Source organism: Tyto alba, unplaced genomic scaffold (genome assembly GCF_018691265.1).
Source record: "Tyto alba isolate M040663 unplaced genomic scaffold, T.alba_DEE_v4.0 Super-Scaffold_14, whole genome shotgun sequence".
NCBI classification, from domain to species: domain Eukaryota; kingdom Metazoa; phylum Chordata; class Aves; order Strigiformes; family Tytonidae; genus Tyto; species Tyto alba.
Genome location: NW_024881276.1, coordinates 58454044 through 58471227, shown reverse-complemented (window position 1 = coordinate 58471227; position 17184 = coordinate 58454044). Strand labels below are relative to the sequence as shown.

At 47.1% G+C, this 17184-nt stretch overlaps 1 protein-coding gene across 5 annotated transcripts; it reads left to right on the top strand.

The window, feature by feature from the left end:
* The first annotated feature begins 859 nt into the window (after nucleotides 1-859).
* Nucleotides 860-12605, top strand: PEX5 (peroxisomal biogenesis factor 5). 5 transcript variants are annotated; one of them, XM_042788916.1, is made up of 17 exons: nucleotides 860-1140; nucleotides 1710-1911; nucleotides 2305-2340; nucleotides 2509-2641; nucleotides 3293-3427; nucleotides 4542-4647; nucleotides 5817-5907; nucleotides 6240-6356; nucleotides 6747-6839; nucleotides 7017-7136; nucleotides 7696-7839; nucleotides 9973-10043; nucleotides 10213-10428; nucleotides 10569-10764; nucleotides 10926-11083; nucleotides 11456-11704; nucleotides 11815-12605. In XM_042788916.1, the coding sequence occupies exons 2-16, from the start codon at nucleotides 1762-1764 to the stop codon at nucleotides 11655-11657; spliced, it is 1968 nt and encodes a 655-aa protein (XP_042644850.1). In that variant the 5' UTR covers nucleotides 860-1140; nucleotides 1710-1761; the 3' UTR covers nucleotides 11658-11704; nucleotides 11815-12605. The 5 variants fall into 5 exon arrangements, with proteins under 5 accessions (XP_042644850.1, XP_042644849.1, XP_042644852.1 ...); XM_042788915.1 differs by having other exon boundaries at nucleotides 11456-12605; XM_042788917.1 differs by having other exon boundaries at nucleotides 863-1140; nucleotides 10569-10734; nucleotides 11456-12605.
* Nucleotides 12606-17184: the final 4579 nt, after the last annotated feature.

Here is a 17184-nt window from a genome sequence, read left to right as displayed (position 1 = left end):
TGGTATTCACATAGGTGTCTGCCTCACAACTCCCACTCCTCCTCCAGGTTCCCCTTAAATACGTTATCACAGAGGCGCAGCCACCATCATTAATTGACTCAGCCTCAGCTGGAGGTGGGTCTGTCTTGGAGCTGGGGGGACTTCAAGAGGCTTCTCACAGGGGGCCACTGCTGTAGCCCCTGCTACCACGAGCCCCTGCCACTCACACAAAGGCAGCACACACCCCAATGTCACAAGAGACCGTACACGTCAAGCAAACCTCTCTTTGTGCTTTTCCCATTCTTTTAGAGGCTATACACAAATGAGCTCTTATTTTCCAGATTGTTTGTTTTTCCTTTGGAATCACACACGTAGAAGGACAAAAACAGTGAAGAAGCTGATGTTTCTAAGGCTCGTCTGAAGCCATCGCATACTTTTCAGCTAAATGTAAGTACTCTTAACTTGTGACTGCCAGATGCAAATAATAAGATAGCAGTCCTTCCGCCAGATGAATGTGTGCTATGCACAAACACAAGAGCCTCCAGTTCTCTGCGTGCCTTTACAACCCTCTGCCTGGTGAACCACAGTCACTGCTAGTGCAAAAACCGTGTACCTGTGTCTGCAGTTCAGCTGAGATGAGGGGCGAACGGGACACCAATACCACGGCAGAACTGCTGCCGTAAACCCGCGCAATTTATTTACTGACCCTGCAACACAGTTTTAATGACAGAACATTATGCACGTTGGTGCAGTGTGTGCGTGCACCGTATACGCGTCACTTGGCTCCAGCAGCGGGCAGCAGGGACTGGCGAAGCCGTCCTCTCTGTCACGGGTGCTGGGCCCACGCGGGAGCGCCGGTCTCGGGAACCGGCGGGAGGGAGAAGGGGAGGGTGAGGCCGGCGGCCGGGCACCGACCGTGGCCACGGCGCCCGGCGGTGACCCGGAGAAGCGCCAGCGCCGTCCCCCTGGCTGCACCTGTAGCGGCGAAGCCGCCCGGGCGCAGTTCCACCCCGACCGGCTCCACCGCCTGCTACAGGCAGGCCCGGCGGCGGGAGCTGGCCCTTTAAGGCAGGCTGGTGCGGCACTCGCGGGGTGCCTGGTCCTTTAAGAGCTGGCCCCGCCCCCCCAGCCCATGAGCCCGACGAGTTCAGGCAGCCTCAGGTACGGTGCTGAGTGGGGGGGGAGTTTTGTTGAGTCGGCCTCTCCGCTCGCCCACCCGGGACGGGACGTGGTGGGGTGGGGGGGTCCTGCCGCCCGGGCGGCTGGCGGACGTGTCCGCGGGGCTCGTTGGGGAGGTCGCGGCCTTGCCGTCCTGACGAGCGGGTGTCGTCACCCGGGCCAGCTCGGCAGCGGGCGGGCGGGCGGGGGGAGGGAGCCAGCCAGCCAGCCAGCCAGCCGAGGTGGGTGTTGCTCCCGGCCCACGGGGTCCCGCTCCACGGGGCGGCCGGGGGTGTGGAGATACTTCCCGGTCTGTGACAGCTGCGCTCGGCCGAGCTGGGAGCCGGCGCCGTGGCGGGATGCCTCTAAGCCCGGCCCCAACTAGGATGGGCTCTGCCCCGAGCCCGGGGCCTCTCCACGGGCGGGCGGCGTCCCTCCGCAGGCTCTCCGGCCCGCGTGGGAGGTGGGGCCGAGGAGTGGAAGCTGGGTCGGGGCAGGGGGGGCTGGGCGCCCCCGGCAGCCGGTCCCTCTTGCCTGGCGTTCACCCGGTGTCTCTGATGCCCCGGGGCCAGGTGCAGGGCCGGCGGGGTTTGGCGCTGACCCTCCCTTCATCTCCCTGGCGCCATGGCCATGAGGGAGCTGGTGGAACCGGAGTGCGGGGGCTCCAACCCCCTAACGAAGCTGGCTGGCCACTTCACCCAGGACAAAGCCTTGCGACAGGAAGGACTTCAGGGCCCGCTGGCCTGGCCCCCGGGGGCTCCCGGAGCTGCAGCTGTGAGTGTTGCCGGTCGCTTTGCTGAGCTGGGGCTGGATGCAGGGCCTGGCTGCCACTGGGTCAGTCAACAGGAGAGAGGGGTGTGCTGGCTGAAGGGGGGTTGCGGGGTGAGCAGCGCAGGGGGACTGTTGGTACAGATAGGTGCAATGTTGCTTTTTTACTGGGGAAAGAGGCCACAGGGTCACCTGGTCTGTCCTGCAGGGTTGTGGGACAGTATCACTCAAGGTGTTCTTCCTCCTCTAGCTTCCTCATGAGCAGGCAGCTAATGTAAGAAAATGCTGACAGCCTACGCTCAAGGAAGAGGGAGATGTAAACTAGTTGGGTCATGGGGTGTGGGTGGAGAGGGGTGTGGGGTCAAAGCTGTTGGGTTGATTGCCCACTGTTTCCTGTAGGTATCCAAACCACTGGGAGCAGCCACTGAAGATGAGGTAAGAACAGACTGATGCATCTCCTTGCTGCTTTTTCTCACCTACACGGTTTAATATTTTTTCCCCTTAATCTTTCCTTCTGACAAGTCCATTTATTTCTTTCATGCTCTATGGTTCTGCCTGTTCGTATTCTACGCTATATTTGTAATCCATCTCTATCTCTGGCAGCTTGTTGGAGAGTTCCTGCAGGAGCAGAATGCTCCTTTACTGTCCCGTGCACCGCAGACCTTTAAGATGGATGACTTGTTGGCTGAGATGCAAGAGATTGACCAGTCAAGCTTCCGGCAGGCTCCTCAGCGAGGTGAGGGGAGCTAGAGTAGGTGGAGAGCTGGAAATGATCTTGGTGTTACAGTTAAGCTTCTATGAGGGTGGTTACCAAGTATTCAGCACTTGTGAGATTGTATCTGGAGTGCTGTTTCCAGATTTGGGCTTCCCAGTACACTGACATACTAGAACAAGTCCAGTGGAGATCAGTAAGGTGTTCAGGAGCTGAAATGCATGGTGTAAGAGGAAGGGCTGAGGGAACTGGGTTTGTTCAGCCTGGGAAAAGGGGTTGAGTGGAGTGTCTAGTTGCTGTCTTCAGCAGCCATGGCCAGGATATTCCCAGTAATACACAGCAATAGTGCAAGGGGCAACGAACACAACTTGCAAAAGGTGAACTGACTAGATGTCAGGAAACACTTCTTCCCTTAGAGAGAGGTTCAGTACTGGATCAGGTGCCTAGAGTGACTGGGGAATTGCCAGCCTTGCACAAGTTCAGAAGTTACCTGATGCAACCTAATCTCTAGCTTTAGTGTTAACCTGCTGTGAGAACACCAGCAAACTCCAGAGATTCCTTCCAAGTGAAATCTTTCTGTGATTTTATTCTAACAAAGGGAAAGATCAGAAGTGATGAGGGCTAGCCTGGAACAGTTAAGTGATGCCTCCAACCCTGTTTTTTTTCCTCTTGTAGCTCCAGGTGTGGCAGCCCTGGCACTGTCTGAAAACTGGACCCAGGAATTTTTGGCTGCAGTAGATAGTGCTGGTGATGTCTCTTCAGATTACAATGAGGCTGACTGGTCACAGGAGTTCATTGCTGAAGTGACAGGTGAAGGGTCCCTTTTGGAATTATTGTCAACATGTTGCCTGGGCACACGCCTGTGTATAGTGGAGGGTTACTGAATGTGAAATTGGAGTACTGCTTTGGGCCCAGCAGTCAGTGTTTGCTGTAGTGGCTTTGGGGCAGGGGGGGTGGGTGGAAGGGGGGAAGCTGCTTTGCAATGGCTTACCCAAATTTTTCACAGTGTGGTGTGCAAACTGGTAAGGTGTAAGGATCTTTTATTTTAGTTTAGGTTACTTGGAGAACTTAGAAGCAGACTATTCAAACTGCTTTTGTTAACATTATTAGGATTCAACTGACACGAATTCTGGAAGTGCTCTGGTACTGCTTCTTGCTTACATATTCTCTAATTCCCTCTCTTAAGGCTCAATTTGTCTTTGGTACAAATATTGTTTGGTGTGCTTTGGCTAAATACTTTTTGTCAGTTTCATGGAGGTAGAGGGATGTTGCACCTTGGAAATATGCAAAGTAAATGTTTCTGGCCCAAAGGTTAAGCTTTCCATTTCAAGCAAGCCAGTAGTTTATCTGAAAAGTCATCCTGTGTTGTGTATAGAGCTGGGGCTGGAATAGGGTCCTGTTACCATGCATGATCTAATCTGGAAGTTATGAGTAAGTTTTAATGCTATTTTCACCAGGAGTGGCCACTGTAGAGAGCCAGGTAGTCCCATTCTTTGACCTTCACTCCTTATACTTCTGGGAATACAAATTGGCATTTACAAAGGTCTTTGAGAAAGTTCTGATGAAAACCTAGTGCTTTGTAGGCTGTGCTTTTGACAGAGACTTGTAATGCATTGCTAATTTTCTTGGCCTACACAGTATCCCACATGGAGCAGATGAATAAATTGTGAAAGTAAAGTAGAAAATAATAAAGGTTATTGGCACCACAGTGGCATCTGTATTAATACACAGTCTGAACCGAAGGCTTGGTTTTTAGATCGGAATGAACAAAGAAGAAACAAGTGTAAACAATCTTTCTTTGAAGAAGTCTTCTCTGTATGTTAGCTAACTGTGTATGAAGTGGAGAGAGCAAAATCTGAAGTTAATCTGAGTGGTGGTCTGCTTATCTTACTTTTCTTCCCATTCTTCCTGATGTCCTATGCAGATCCGTTGTCTGTGTCTCCTGTCAAGTGGGCAGAAGAGTACCTAGAGCAGTCAGAGGAGAAACTGTGGCTTGGGGAATCAGAAGACCAGTCTTTGGCAGATAAATGGTGAGTCTGTCTTTTCAAGACTAGTTACTGCTGCTAGGCAGTTGGGTAGGTGAAATTTGGAAAGATGATGTGACCTGAATACTTTTGAGTCATTTAACCTAGACTGATGTTCTCAGGCCTTTGGTTTGAGAAAGGAGGAATCGGTGCTTGGAGACTGAAGTTTTTAAGAGATCCTAGCTTTCCTGTTTTCTAGTTCCAGGAAGATATTGTGATCATGTAGGCTAACTTAATCTCATGCCTAATGCAAAGCTCCTTAAAGTGATTTCAGGAACTCCTAATTAAGCAGATTTTTTTTTTTTCACACAAGAGATGTTTTTTAGATTTAGAGATCTCAAGTACTAGACTCAACTACTTGCAAAATTTCATCACTGTTCTCCCTGTCTGACAAACCACATCCAGCCTTTCCTCTGCATATTTCTAGATTCAGCCTTCCAGGCGTTATTTTCATGTGTTTTTGTGTGGTAGATTAAAGAACAGCCTACTATCATGGATCTTCTCTGTATGGGTACCTGTTGACTACAGTCAGGTTTTTCAATTAAAGAAGCAAAACACAAGCAATCAATTTGGGCTTATATTTTTCCCTGAAAGATTTTTCATATTTAGATTCTCCTTCCTCCTGGCTCTTGCTTTTTCGGATACCTTTCTGTAAATATAGATCTTTCTGAGTTACTGCTGTCAGTTCACTACGTTCAGTCTTCTTGAAGTCTTTGGGTCCTATCTTGCTGTAAGCCATGCAACCTGTTGAGTTGTTTGCTTCCTGTGAGCCCTTAATCCTCTGTGGAGTTGATGCTTTCCCAAGACACTGTTTTTCTTCCATGAGCACGACCTACTTTCTTTGTTCATTGATACATGACCTTGGTTTTGGTAGTGCCAAAACTTGCAGTGTCTGATAGCACGTGAGCTTGCCAAGGAATCCAGACTGTTCTGCAGAACTGTGCTGTCACTGTAATTGTTTATTCTGCTACTATTTGTGTCAGTCACTTGCACAGTTAACCCAGTAGTAATTTTGAATTTTTACAAATGGATAAAGGTACTCAGTCACTTAGGAGAATCCCAGACTTCTTTGAGGAGGGATTGTATCTGGCCCATTGTGTAGACTGTTGTTAGTGAAAGAATTCTGTTGCCTGGTATCAGACTATCTCTTTCCCTTTTACTGCCTCTGAACACAGGTATGAGGAATATCAACCTGAGGATGATCTTAAGAAAACTGTTAGTGATTTCCTCTCTAAAGTGGATGATCCAAAACTCAAGAATTCTGAGGTAAGAAATTCCCTGACTGTGGCTGACAGATCTCTAGCATGAATAAAGTGTGTGAGGATTTGAAAGGGGGGAAGACAGTAAAGGAATAAAGCTTCCTACTGTCCTGTGTTTCCATTTCTTCCCTGATTCCTAGAAGTTGAACCCTACAATCCACTCCAGATACTATCCATCTCTACTACATAACTCTGAAGTCCTGTCCTCTCCACCTTTTTGGGCCTTTTGTGCTCACTTTGCAGAGAGAAGCCCTCTCATTGAAGGAGGGGGGCACGGGCAGAGGGCTTGTTGGCAAAGCATCTGCTCGGTTCCATCCTTGTTTCATTTCTCTGCCACAGTTCCTAAAGTTTGTCTGCCAGATCGGAGATGGGAGGGTATCGATCGAAGCTAATCAGGTGACCCACAGAGACCAAGATCAGGCAGAGCAGTGGGCAGCTGAGTTTATACAGCAGCAGGTAGGAGCCCCAGCCCTATGTGCTCTGAAGGAAGAAAGCTTTTTGCCACAGTGCACTCTCTGAGAGTGAGGGACAATGGCAAATCCAACTCTCAGCAATGCTCTACTAATTAATGACTTAGGCTGAGGGAGGCGAGGGAGGGGCTGTTGGGCTCTACTTAGCAGTCTAGCCAGAAGTTGGGAAAGTGTTTGGACAGTGTGAGTTTTCTCATCTTCCGTAGCACCTGGGAGGAAGGGGGATATCCCAATGAACTCTTCCCCACTTTACAGGCCATCAGTTCTTGCTGATGGGGGGGGAGGGGTCATCACAGACCCTCCTGCTGTTTTGGGGTGTGCCCTGAGGTTGCCGAATTCTAAAAAGAAAGGTGTGTTTCTGTTTCCAAACTCCCAGGGGCCATCCGATGCCTGGGTGGATCAATTTGCGCGATCTGGGAACATGTCAACTCTTGATACGGAATTTGAGCAGGCAAAGACTGCTGTGGAGGTAAAACTCGTGGAGGAGGAGGGCTGGGATACCAACTGAGAACCCATGGTAGGGTTACCTCTCTCTTTTTGCATGCTGTGAGGAGGGCTAGAAACATTTAAGAGGGTGTTCTCTGAGGTGTCTGTAGAGCTCAGTTTGTGTTTGTGGTGCTCTAGTCACATTCTGTTCTCCCTTCAGTCAGATGTGGATTTTTGGGACAAACTCCAGGCAGAATGGGAGGAGATGGCCAAGAGAGATGCAGAGGCTCACCCTTGGCTCTCTGATTATGAAGACCTCAGCTCCTCATCATATGACAAGGTAATAGAGACCAGGGTGTCTCAGCACTATGATGGACTGCCTTGAGGAGACTGGCATTATGTCTGCCTTGCAGTTGAGCTCCACAGACCTCAAATGCTGCTAGGATTCCTTCTTGGACTGATCTGTTGCTATTGCTTGCACCCTCATTCCAGATCAACTAGATATTAAACAAATACTGTTTTTACATGTTTGTCTGCAAATGCTGTCTAGCTCTTGTTCAACACCAAATACCAATTAATGTTGGGATTCTTAGCAATGAGTCCAAGTGTTATCATGTGGCCCCACCCCCCTCTCCAAGCTGATAGGACCCACACCAGATGTTTAGTTTCTCTTGCAACTTACTCCAGGTCTGGTTTGGGGGAATTTTTCAGCGCAGGGCAGGCAGGAAGAAGAGCCATTGTTCCCTGATCTGCTGCATATTAGCAGAGGACAAGGTGCTTGCTGGTCTGCAGTTTGAGTGTTTCTGATGCAGCAAGACTAGACAGTGCTGTACTGTAGAGAGTGCTTTCCTTCCTAAGCCCGTCTCGTAGCGTTATCCCCTGTCTGTCTTCCCTGCTAGGGTTACCAGTTTGAAGAAGATAATCCCATGAGAGATCACCCAGATGCATTTGAAGAGGGACAGAAGCGCTTGGAGGAAGGTGACCTTCCCAATGCTGTCTTGCTCTTTGAGGCTGCGGTGCAACAGAAGCCAGATCACATGGAGGTGAGTGAGAGCAGAGATAATAGCCCTTGGTCAGCTGTCTGGCTGCTTGGATCCTTCCCTTGTGAGGTGTCAGGGTTTGTGTAGAAAACTCACTTCAGTGTTAGAAGCTGTGCAGGGTGTATGAAAACATGTTGTTTTTTCTGTGGCTCTGAATATGTAGTTGATGAATCCCCAGGAGGGCTGTGAACAAGGAGTTTTATGACTAAGATCAGTTACAAGAAACACAAAGGCTCTCACCTAGAGCTGTGTGAAATCTTTGGAGCACATGGAGCCAAGACAAGGAGTTCTTATCTCTTGCTTCTGTGGAAGTCTTTATTGGCATTGCAAGTTTTGGAATGCTTATGACAGATGATCACTTCTTTCACTATCTGTATTAAAGACTAATTCTGAGCAGCTTGTTAGACTAGGAGTCCTGGTTAGGTCTTCCATCTAGATGACAGGAAAAGATGTAACCCAGAGGGTTGAGAGAGATGGCTTGGGTGTCTTAGTCTTCATTTGAAGCTGTTGGCCAGAGAATGATTTTATACTAAAGACAAATTTCCAGCACCTAGTTCAGTGAATATTTATTTCCATAAAGCGCTTCAGCTTCTGCAGGTTTAATTGAGAAATGGAGTAGCCTGTGCACCTTTCTCCAGAGGTAGAGGACATGGTTATTCTCAGGAGGAAGAAAGCAAATACACCCATGTTGTCAGTTTCTGGAGTGCCTGCCTCAAGGACCAAGGGATGCTGAATTCTCAATGTGTCTGATTCAAGCCCTGCTAATTATATATGATTGGAAATACCTAATTTTTGTTAATCCTGAGCCTTGGATGAGTGATCTCTCAAAGCAGAAGTTCTTGGCTTCTGAGAATACAGGCATCTAACTTTCTAAGGTATTGGGAGTAGGTGAAAAGCAAGCAGAGGTTTTGGAGATATACTTTAGCTTTAAAGTGGTCAAAAGGTGTAGGTAATACTCCTTTAGAATTGGCACCCTTCTCGTAGGCAGTGCGGGCTGCAGGCTGAGCATAATGGAGAGGTAGTTGAAACCTTAGGGGAGGAAATCTTGGTCCAGTTCTGATTAGCTGTGTTGAAAACGTTGAGTTCTTCTGCTGTCACTACAGAAAGTACAGGAGAAGTCAAGACTTCACAAATGGTACAGTGATCAAATAGACTTGAGCAATTGCACTGAAAAGTGTCATGGTTGCTCTGGTCCAAAGATTTACCTTGAATCTCAACTCTTCTGCCTGCAGAACACTATGCAGTTATCACTGGTCAGCTATTCTGAGTTGCAGCTACCTATATGGTGAGGTGTTAGAGATTTGAGATGGTAGATTGCCTCTTGTTTTTGGTGGCTTGTTCAGTGTGTCTGGGTCTTTGCTAATGTAACAATTTCCTTCCCTGAGACAGTGGATACTGCATTTTATGACTTACGTTCAAGAAGCAGGCACTTCATGCTGACAATCCCACCAAATATCTAACCTATTTATGAGCAAAAAGCGTGGTTATCAACATAAAGTGAAAAGGTACTTTAGATTTAGTCCCTTAATTAATTAAATATTCCCTATGTCAGCAGCTTGGAGATGGAAGTGATTTTAATATACTGGTGTCATGATGATTGAAAATTCAGTAAAATAGCAGTGCTTCTACTTTTAGGTCTGAAGGTCAACTCGCCAAGATTATCACTTGCTAGTGGATCACTGCACAAGTATATACAACTGCCTACCTTGGGGGTGTCATTATTAGCACTGCTGCTATGCCATTTTGTTTTTAAGAAAGAACTTTTAGGCCTTTTCTCTCCTTCCTCTGCAATTTGACCACAGTTAGAAGTTAAAAGTGAAGATTCTGTGACTTAGAAGCATAGAACTGCCAACAGTTGCTTTATGATAGATCTCCAGGTAGACATTCACCACTTCTTTTCACTATAACAATGCCAGTTTTATTGGTCTTGAGGATCTATGTGCCATAAAGTCTATATGTCTTTTGAGAGAAACTTCTATCTGTGGCTAATGTGTATACTTGCATATATTTGGTCTCACTCTAAAAATATGTGGCATAATATGGTGGATTTAATCTCTGGGTCTGTGGTCTATCAGCTGATCTTTTTCTCTGGATGTGAAGAAGTCTGACTTTGTGCCTCTTTATCATATTCTCCAGGCCTGGCAATATCTGGGAACCACCCAAGCAGAGAATGAACAGGAGCTTTTGGCAATCAGTGCCCTCAGACAGTGAGTGTTGCAGAAGAGCTTCTGAACGTGGCTCCTTGTCTAGCGCATGGTGTCACAAGGACCATACGGCTGGCATGGTGTGCTCTGTCTTGATTGTGTTACCTCCTGTATCTGGGTGTTTCCCAGACTGATTTAATACTGTATTCACTTTTCTTTCTTTGACCTGCAGGTGCTTGGAACTGCAGCCTGGGAACCTCACAGCACTTATGGCTTTAGCGGTCAGCTTCACTAATGAGTCTTTGCAGAAGCAGGCATGCGAGACCCTGCGGGACTGGCTGCACCATAAACCAGACTATGCCCACCTGCTGGAGAAGGAACCAGAAGAGAGTGTCTCGGGGACAAACCTGGGGCTTTCCAAGCATGTCCTCGGTTCCCTGCTGTCCGAGTGAGTTAGGGTTACAAATTTCAGCCTTCAGCTGAAAGGTATCTTTTAGGGTTGGGGCTGGTCCAGGCAGGAGCAGAGGGAGCACTGCAAGGCCAGCTCTCTCCACAGTACACCAAGATCCTTTTTCTGTGCTTTTCCAGCTCGCTGTTCTTGGAGGTGAAAGAACTGTTCTTAGCAGCTGTGCGCAGCAACCCCTCCACTGTGGATCCTGATGTTCAGTGTGGCCTGGGTGTCCTTTTCAACCTTAGTGGTGAATATGAGAAGGCTGTGGATTGCTTCAGTTCCGCACTCAGCGTGCGCCCCAATGTAAGGAAGGGCAGACTGTGGATGCTGGAGGTACCTGGAGGTTTACGGGTAAAGGTTTGGGTGGAGGTGCCGCTTGTATGAGAGGTACATTTTTGGACCGGAGGAGCAAAACGGACGTGGGGAAGGGAGGTTTAGCTTGGAGCTTAAAAAGATCCAGTTTCTCAAGCCTTTCTCTCTGTCCCCTGCTCCAGGACCATCTTCTGTGGAACAAGCTTGGTGCCACCCTGGCCAATGGGAACCGGAGTGAGGAAGCTGTGGCTGCATATCGCCGGGCACTGGAGCTCCAGCCAGGATACATCCGCTCTCGCTACAACTTGGGCATCAGTTGCATCAACTTAGGTGCCCACCGGTGAGCATAAGATGGGCAGATCTGCTGCGACCCATGAGCGTGCATTTGTTCGTGGGAGAGACTGTGATAGGACACGAGGGCAGTGCTGCACTGCTTGCAGCCTTCCCTTGGCATAGAAGAGCAGAGCAAGCGTGTGGACTCTGCACTGAGAACAGTGTCATGCAGATGCAGTTGGAGTGGGGGCCATCTGGACTTCAGTTTCTGTTAAGAGGGAAAAGGGGTGGGGAATCTCTGATGTTTCTGGAGTGGGGCAGGGTCTGGTGAAGAGGCGGAAACTGTTTTGGAGGGGAAGTACTTTAGAAGCATGTGGGGGAGGGAGCATGAGATGTGCCATCTTCGACAGTAAGCATGTGTATGTTCTCGTCTTGACAGTGAGGCTGTGGAGCACTTCTTAGAGGCTTTGCACATGCAGCAGAAGAGCCGAGGTCCACGGGGGCAGCAAGGCGCTATGTCTGACAACATCTGGAGCACCCTCCGCATGGCCCTCTCCATGCTGGGGCAGAGTGACCTGTACGGGGCAGCTGATGCCCGTGATCTTCCCACACTGCTTAAGGCATTTGGCCTCCAGCAGTGACTCTGGGATGGGCTCTCCTGTGAGTGCAGGGTTAGCCCATGCCAGCGGTGAGCTTCCTTAGAGAGAAAATGTTCACTAGGATTCACACATCTCTTTGCTCGGGTAGGGCAGATCATTTGCAACAGTTTGTTGGTTTTTTTTTTTTTTTTTTTTCAAGGACCTCCTGCTGAAGCATGCAACTTCCCCCTACCTGTCTGTTGTGGCCTGAGCATCTCTGAGTGGTTCATGTTATCGCCTCCATGACTAGCTGACACTCTGCTGGTAGGCAGATGATCAAAGTGGGGTAGACAGCAACATCCAGTCCTCTTGCCAGACTGCATTTGCAGTAATTCCCAGCTTGGCTACGAGACCTTACAGTAGTCATTCTGCAGAGACTACCTGTTGGATGCGTCTTGAATGCAGGTTGCTTTGGTGGGGTAAGATTGCCATTTGGTGAAAGGAAGAAAAATTCTGGGTTTGGAGCATGCTTCACCCATGTATGTGCTTGCATGTGTGTATATGTGGGTTGCTGGAGAAAACTAAGGTCAGCAGTCCCCTTTTCTGGGTACTGGTAACTTCGTGGTACAGCCAGATGCTAGTTTCTCAGTGCCTCTTCATGGTGAACCTTTCAAGAGCAGAATATTGTACTTGTGCTAATGACACAGGTGGAGGCCCTTACCCTTTCAGGGTAAGAGGACGTCCCGGAGTTCAGACTTGAGGGAATGTGTTAGGAATAAAAGTCTAAAATGTAACCTCCCCTCCCACAATATGATGGGGGGAAAAGAGTCATCTTAATTTTCACTTGATCATCTGTCATTGTTTTCCTTTGTGCAAAAGTTCTCCATCTTGTATGTAACTGAATCTTGTTAATTATAAATATCTATATATGATTCTATTGGGGAAAATGTTTTTTAATTGTAAAGTATTTTGTATAATAAAAGGGGGAGAATTAAAATTGCCAAAATGACATCTTTCTCTGTGCTTCTGTTGGAGCTGCATGCAGTGGCTAATATAAATCTTTGGGGATATAAGCCTACTGGTTTTCAAAAGATAGATCAGAGTCTCTCGCAGTTTGTCTCCCCTTTTGATCCAGGTTTTGTTTTATTGATAGCTTATATGCGAATGAAGCTTAAAGGACCTAATTTTGCTGTAGCCTCAGGCTTCAGTTCTGTGAGCTGGCAGAAGAGCTTTTCTGTTCCCAAAGTTCTCTTTTTTTTTTTTTTTTTTTTTTTTTTTTTTTTTTTTTTTTTGTTCCTTGCCTAGGTTTAAGGGTCAGTGAAACACTTTTTTTAATTTTCTTTCATTCCATCTGCAGTGAGGGAACTTGACTGCTGCAGTAGTCAAGACCAGGGGCTTAAGCAGGGAGCACTTATCCTTTCTCTTCTACCAGGCACATGTTTCTTCATACCTCTACCTCATAGGCTTGCTTTCCTGTTGCTTCTGTAACCATAAGGAGCAGAAAGTGTTTGCAGAGAGTAGTTCTTGCTGTATGTTTTCTGAGCTCTAGCTTCCCCCGTGTCTTCCATCCAGCCTTGTGGCACTGAAACATATGTGCACTGTTTTGAAACTGCTGTAATGCATGCAAAACAAATTGCTGCCTGTGCTGTCTAAAAGGGAGGGGAACACTGCTTCTGTTAGTGCTACATTAGTGCCTATGCTGTTCCTCATCTGCTTTCCAGGTGTTCCTTCCCCAGTTCTCTGCTGTTTCTCTCACCACCAAGTTGCTTTACCTCTTTACTGCACCACTTTCCTCTCTGTTCACACTCCCATTGTCACTGCTTGGCCTTCCATTTTCCCCAGCCTTGGGTGTCATTAATGCTTCCCCTCTCCTTGTCTGCCTAGTTGTCTCAATTTGCCTTGCTCTTTGCCTTAATATTTTGACTTTGTGCTTGGTGTCCTTCCCTATCACATATCCCCTCCTGTCCCTGCAGCTAGAGTGGGCTGTTACCATTTGTTCACTTTCCCTGTAAGTCGTTCTGACTTTCTTCCTTCCCTCCCACCTCAAATCATCTCAAAGCATCTGTGTTACCTTTGCTGAGGCTAGATCTTCACCTAGACACTAGTCTCTATTTAGTCTTCCAGGACTGAGTGGCGATTGAGCTGCCTCTCTCCAAACTATGTCTAACCTTGTCTTGTCTTTGGAAATGGAGCACTGATGCAGGGAACAGCAGCTGGCTGATGGTATCTGCATTCTGGTGCTGGTTCACACATTTGGCCTGCCCTCTGCAACCTTGTCTCTAGCCAACTCTGAACTAGGCTTGCACTGGGGTTTTAAGTATCTTGATCCTTGTTTGCGTTTCCAGCCACATCCACATCTTCTGTTGCTGAGCCTTGTTGTACAGTAGGGGTGGGTAGCAGGTTCTGGGCATTTCACAGAAAGAGAAGGCAGTGAGGCATATTTGGAGGTCCCTCATCTAAGTCCCTGCTCACAACAGGCCTGGCTTGAATGCTAGATCAGGTAACTGAGGGCCTTATAAAGGTTTGTGCTCTGAAGTTTTTGTACTTTCTGTACTTGTACTTTCCCCAGTGTACAGAACAGTGGCAGGGCCTGTTGCCACTAAAAGCACGTGAGGGATCCAAGCAGGCCCTTCTTTGTTCTTTACCGAATCCACGGGCATCACAGGATACAAACTAGATCTTTCACAGGACACTGGGCAGGGGTTCAAAGGGAATAGTTCAGTATGTGTTCTTTCACCCATGCTTCTTGCTATGTTTTTGCTGTATTTCCTCCTTCAGTGCTTTATTTGTTTCCTTCTTAAGATCCCAAGAAGGCTTAGAATCTCTTGTCTCTTGGTGTTTGCCTTATTCCGTACCCAGCTGGGTGGGAGGTAGCAGCAAATGAAAATTTGTGCTTTGGGATCCCTTACACCTCTAGCACAGTGCTTCTCAGTAGCCTCTATACTTGTCAGGAAGGTGGGTGTGCTGCCATTGTATACTCTGCTTTACCACTGCAGTTTCCTCATCTTGAGCTGCTGAGCCTCATTATGATCCTGGTTTTCCTTGAGTTACAACCCCCCAATCTCTTATTTTGAGTCCCAGGTTCCTACCCCTTTTGCCTGTGTGTGCTGATGTCTTTCCAGTCTGGGTGGGACTCAGACCAATCCTTCTCTAGAGAAATGCTCAAAGGGTGGTGACCTGAAGTGGGTGGTCACGGAAAGAGTGTCAGGGTAAGCATATAGTGGGCAATCTCATGTTCTCTAGGAATCGGCTGCTTTAAAGACTGCCTGACCCAGAAGTTGCATCAGTGCATTTAATAACCTTTGGTGAATCTATTCTCTGCCTGTGTCTTGTTGATTTTTAAGCCAGGTGGTTCTTTTGGTCTCTACAATATCTTATGGATGCACGAAGAACTGTGTTTAGATCTCCAAAGTATTTTGTTTTAAGCCTGCTACCTCTTCCTTTGTGGTCTCCTACTTATGGTACTGTAAGACACAGAAAATAATAGGGTTCTAGTACAGTCCACATCTCCCCAGGGTGAGCCCTTTTCCTACCTCTGTAACCCATGCTTCTGTATATTTCCTACTTTTACTGTATTATTGCCAGGAATTCTTTCATGCCCTAGCCTGCCTTGGGACCCTGACCACAAATACCATGCCTCTTTATCCACCTCTGATCCTCAAAAATCTTTTGGCAGGGAAGTGCTGCTGAGGAAGGACTGAAAGCAGCGCAGCAGCTTTCCCACCTGCAGCAGTAAAGCAGCAACAGAGGCAGGCCAGCAAGTCAGAGCAGAGCCTGGAAGCTTCTCCATATGGTAGTCCCTTGCTGACATAGACAGGTGTTTCCTTGCTTCCACAAGAGATGATAAGAGAAACCTTCTGCAGTTCACTGTTACGCTTAGTCTGGTACTTTCTGATGCTTCTGGGTGCCTGATCTGAGGCATGAAACTTTAAAACTCAACTGTCTGTGACTTTAGGAAGGATTGTAGGTACAGAGATCCCCTGAAAATGTGATGCCAGATGGGTAAGTTTTTTTGGAAAGTTTCATTTTCTCTGTTACATTTCTTAGGCAGAAGTGACACCTAGTGTTGAGTCAAGGTCACGTTAGTGTCACACTTGCTTGGACCAGGCCACTAAAGGGTTTAGGAGCACCACCTGCTAATAAAACGAGTGGAACAAAATGCTGGATGCATTTTCTGAACGTGTGACTTTTGTGAGCTGGAGAGGCTTTTCCAGACAGATGTGGTGCTGTGAAGCTAGGACATTTTGAAGGCCCACAATGTGTTTTCTTTTTTTGTTTTGTTTTGTTTTGTTTTGTTTTTTTTTTCCTAGTACCAAGCATCTGATTAGTCTGGGCCTTTGTGTTTGTGAGTCCAGTTTAGCAACCATGCCATGGAAACCCATTTGCACATTTAATAAACACAGGGACAAAAAGCAGCGCAGTTGGGCTTATGACATTTTGAACTAAACCAGTTATTTACAGACAGTCTGTTGCCTTTTCCCTTATCTGGGAAGGGACACTTTGGGAAGGAAATAATGGGTAGAAAAGCTCTTCCCTTTCTTTTCTGGCTTCTGTGTCTAGTCAAGGGGGACTTATAAGGATTTTCTTAGTCTGTATGTGCTGTGCTTCTTTCCAGTGCATCTTTTGTGGAGCTCGCTGCCAGTGCTGTGAGTGGATATGCAGAACTCATCCAATAGGGTGCTACTGTCCCTCTTAGTCTTTGCTGAAAAAGTAGTGTTGTTCAGTCCAATTTATTGAGCACTGACAATTGGGGAGTGCGGCAAACAGAGAGAAAAGAATGGAAGGAAAGTTTGTGCGAGATACATGCTAGGCAAAAAAGGAGGCAACTATTTTCCCTCAAGGGCTTGGCAGTAAATGTTCTTCATGGCTTGGAGTTCTGTGGTCCAGCTGCATGTTCTATATTGCATTTTCAGAAACAGTTTTGTTTGAGAAACAGGTCTTAAGGCCAAAAGTGAGAAAGAGACTCAATCTTTGTGATGAAGAATTACTTCACCAGCACTAACAACCATTAGGAGAGTAAAAACCAAAAAAACACCTCCTCCCAAAACAAAGAAACCAGTGTCCTGCTGCATTGAGTCCACAACTACCAGACAAAATAGTAGTCAAACTGGGGAGATGTGTAGTTTTATTATTATTTTTTAGATGTGTAATTTTATTATTATTTTTTAACCCCCTTATTTTAAAGTAAGGAATAAAGGGATGATTGAGATACAAACTAAGGTATCCACTGTGGTGATGAAGGGTGGGAACACAAGAGGATCTGGAGGGGGAAGGAATTTGTTGTTAATTTGATTTTTACCATTTTACCTTTGCCAGCACTGTGAAGTGAGTGCATATGTGACATCCACAGCTTCAAGTGAATTTGTTTTATCACCCTGCAAGCTAGTGGAAAATAGGCTCCAGCAGTGCAATGATGATGAAGCCAACCAAAGAGGAAATAAAATGAAATACATACATAAGAGTCTCGATGTATTTGGAAATGATTCTACAGGAGAACAAAAAAATAAGATCACTATTAAGCCTTGTCAGAAAAAGAGAAAACCACTTTTATGAAAAAGATAATATTTTAGTAATTTTTGTTCCAACTCAG

Coding starts and splice junctions, on each gene's coding strand:
- PEX5 (XM_042788916.1), top strand. CDS start 1,762: ATGGCCATGAGGGAGCTGGTGGAACCGGAGTGCGGGGGCTCCAACCCC. Junction 1,912..2,304: donor GGGCTCCCGGAGCTGCAGCT/GTGAGTGTTGCC, acceptor TGTTTCCTGTAG/GTATCCAAACCACTGGGAGC. Junction 6,357..6,746: donor CTGAGTTTATACAGCAGCAG/GTAGGAGCCCCA, acceptor CCAAACTCCCAG/GGGCCATCCGATGCCTGGGT.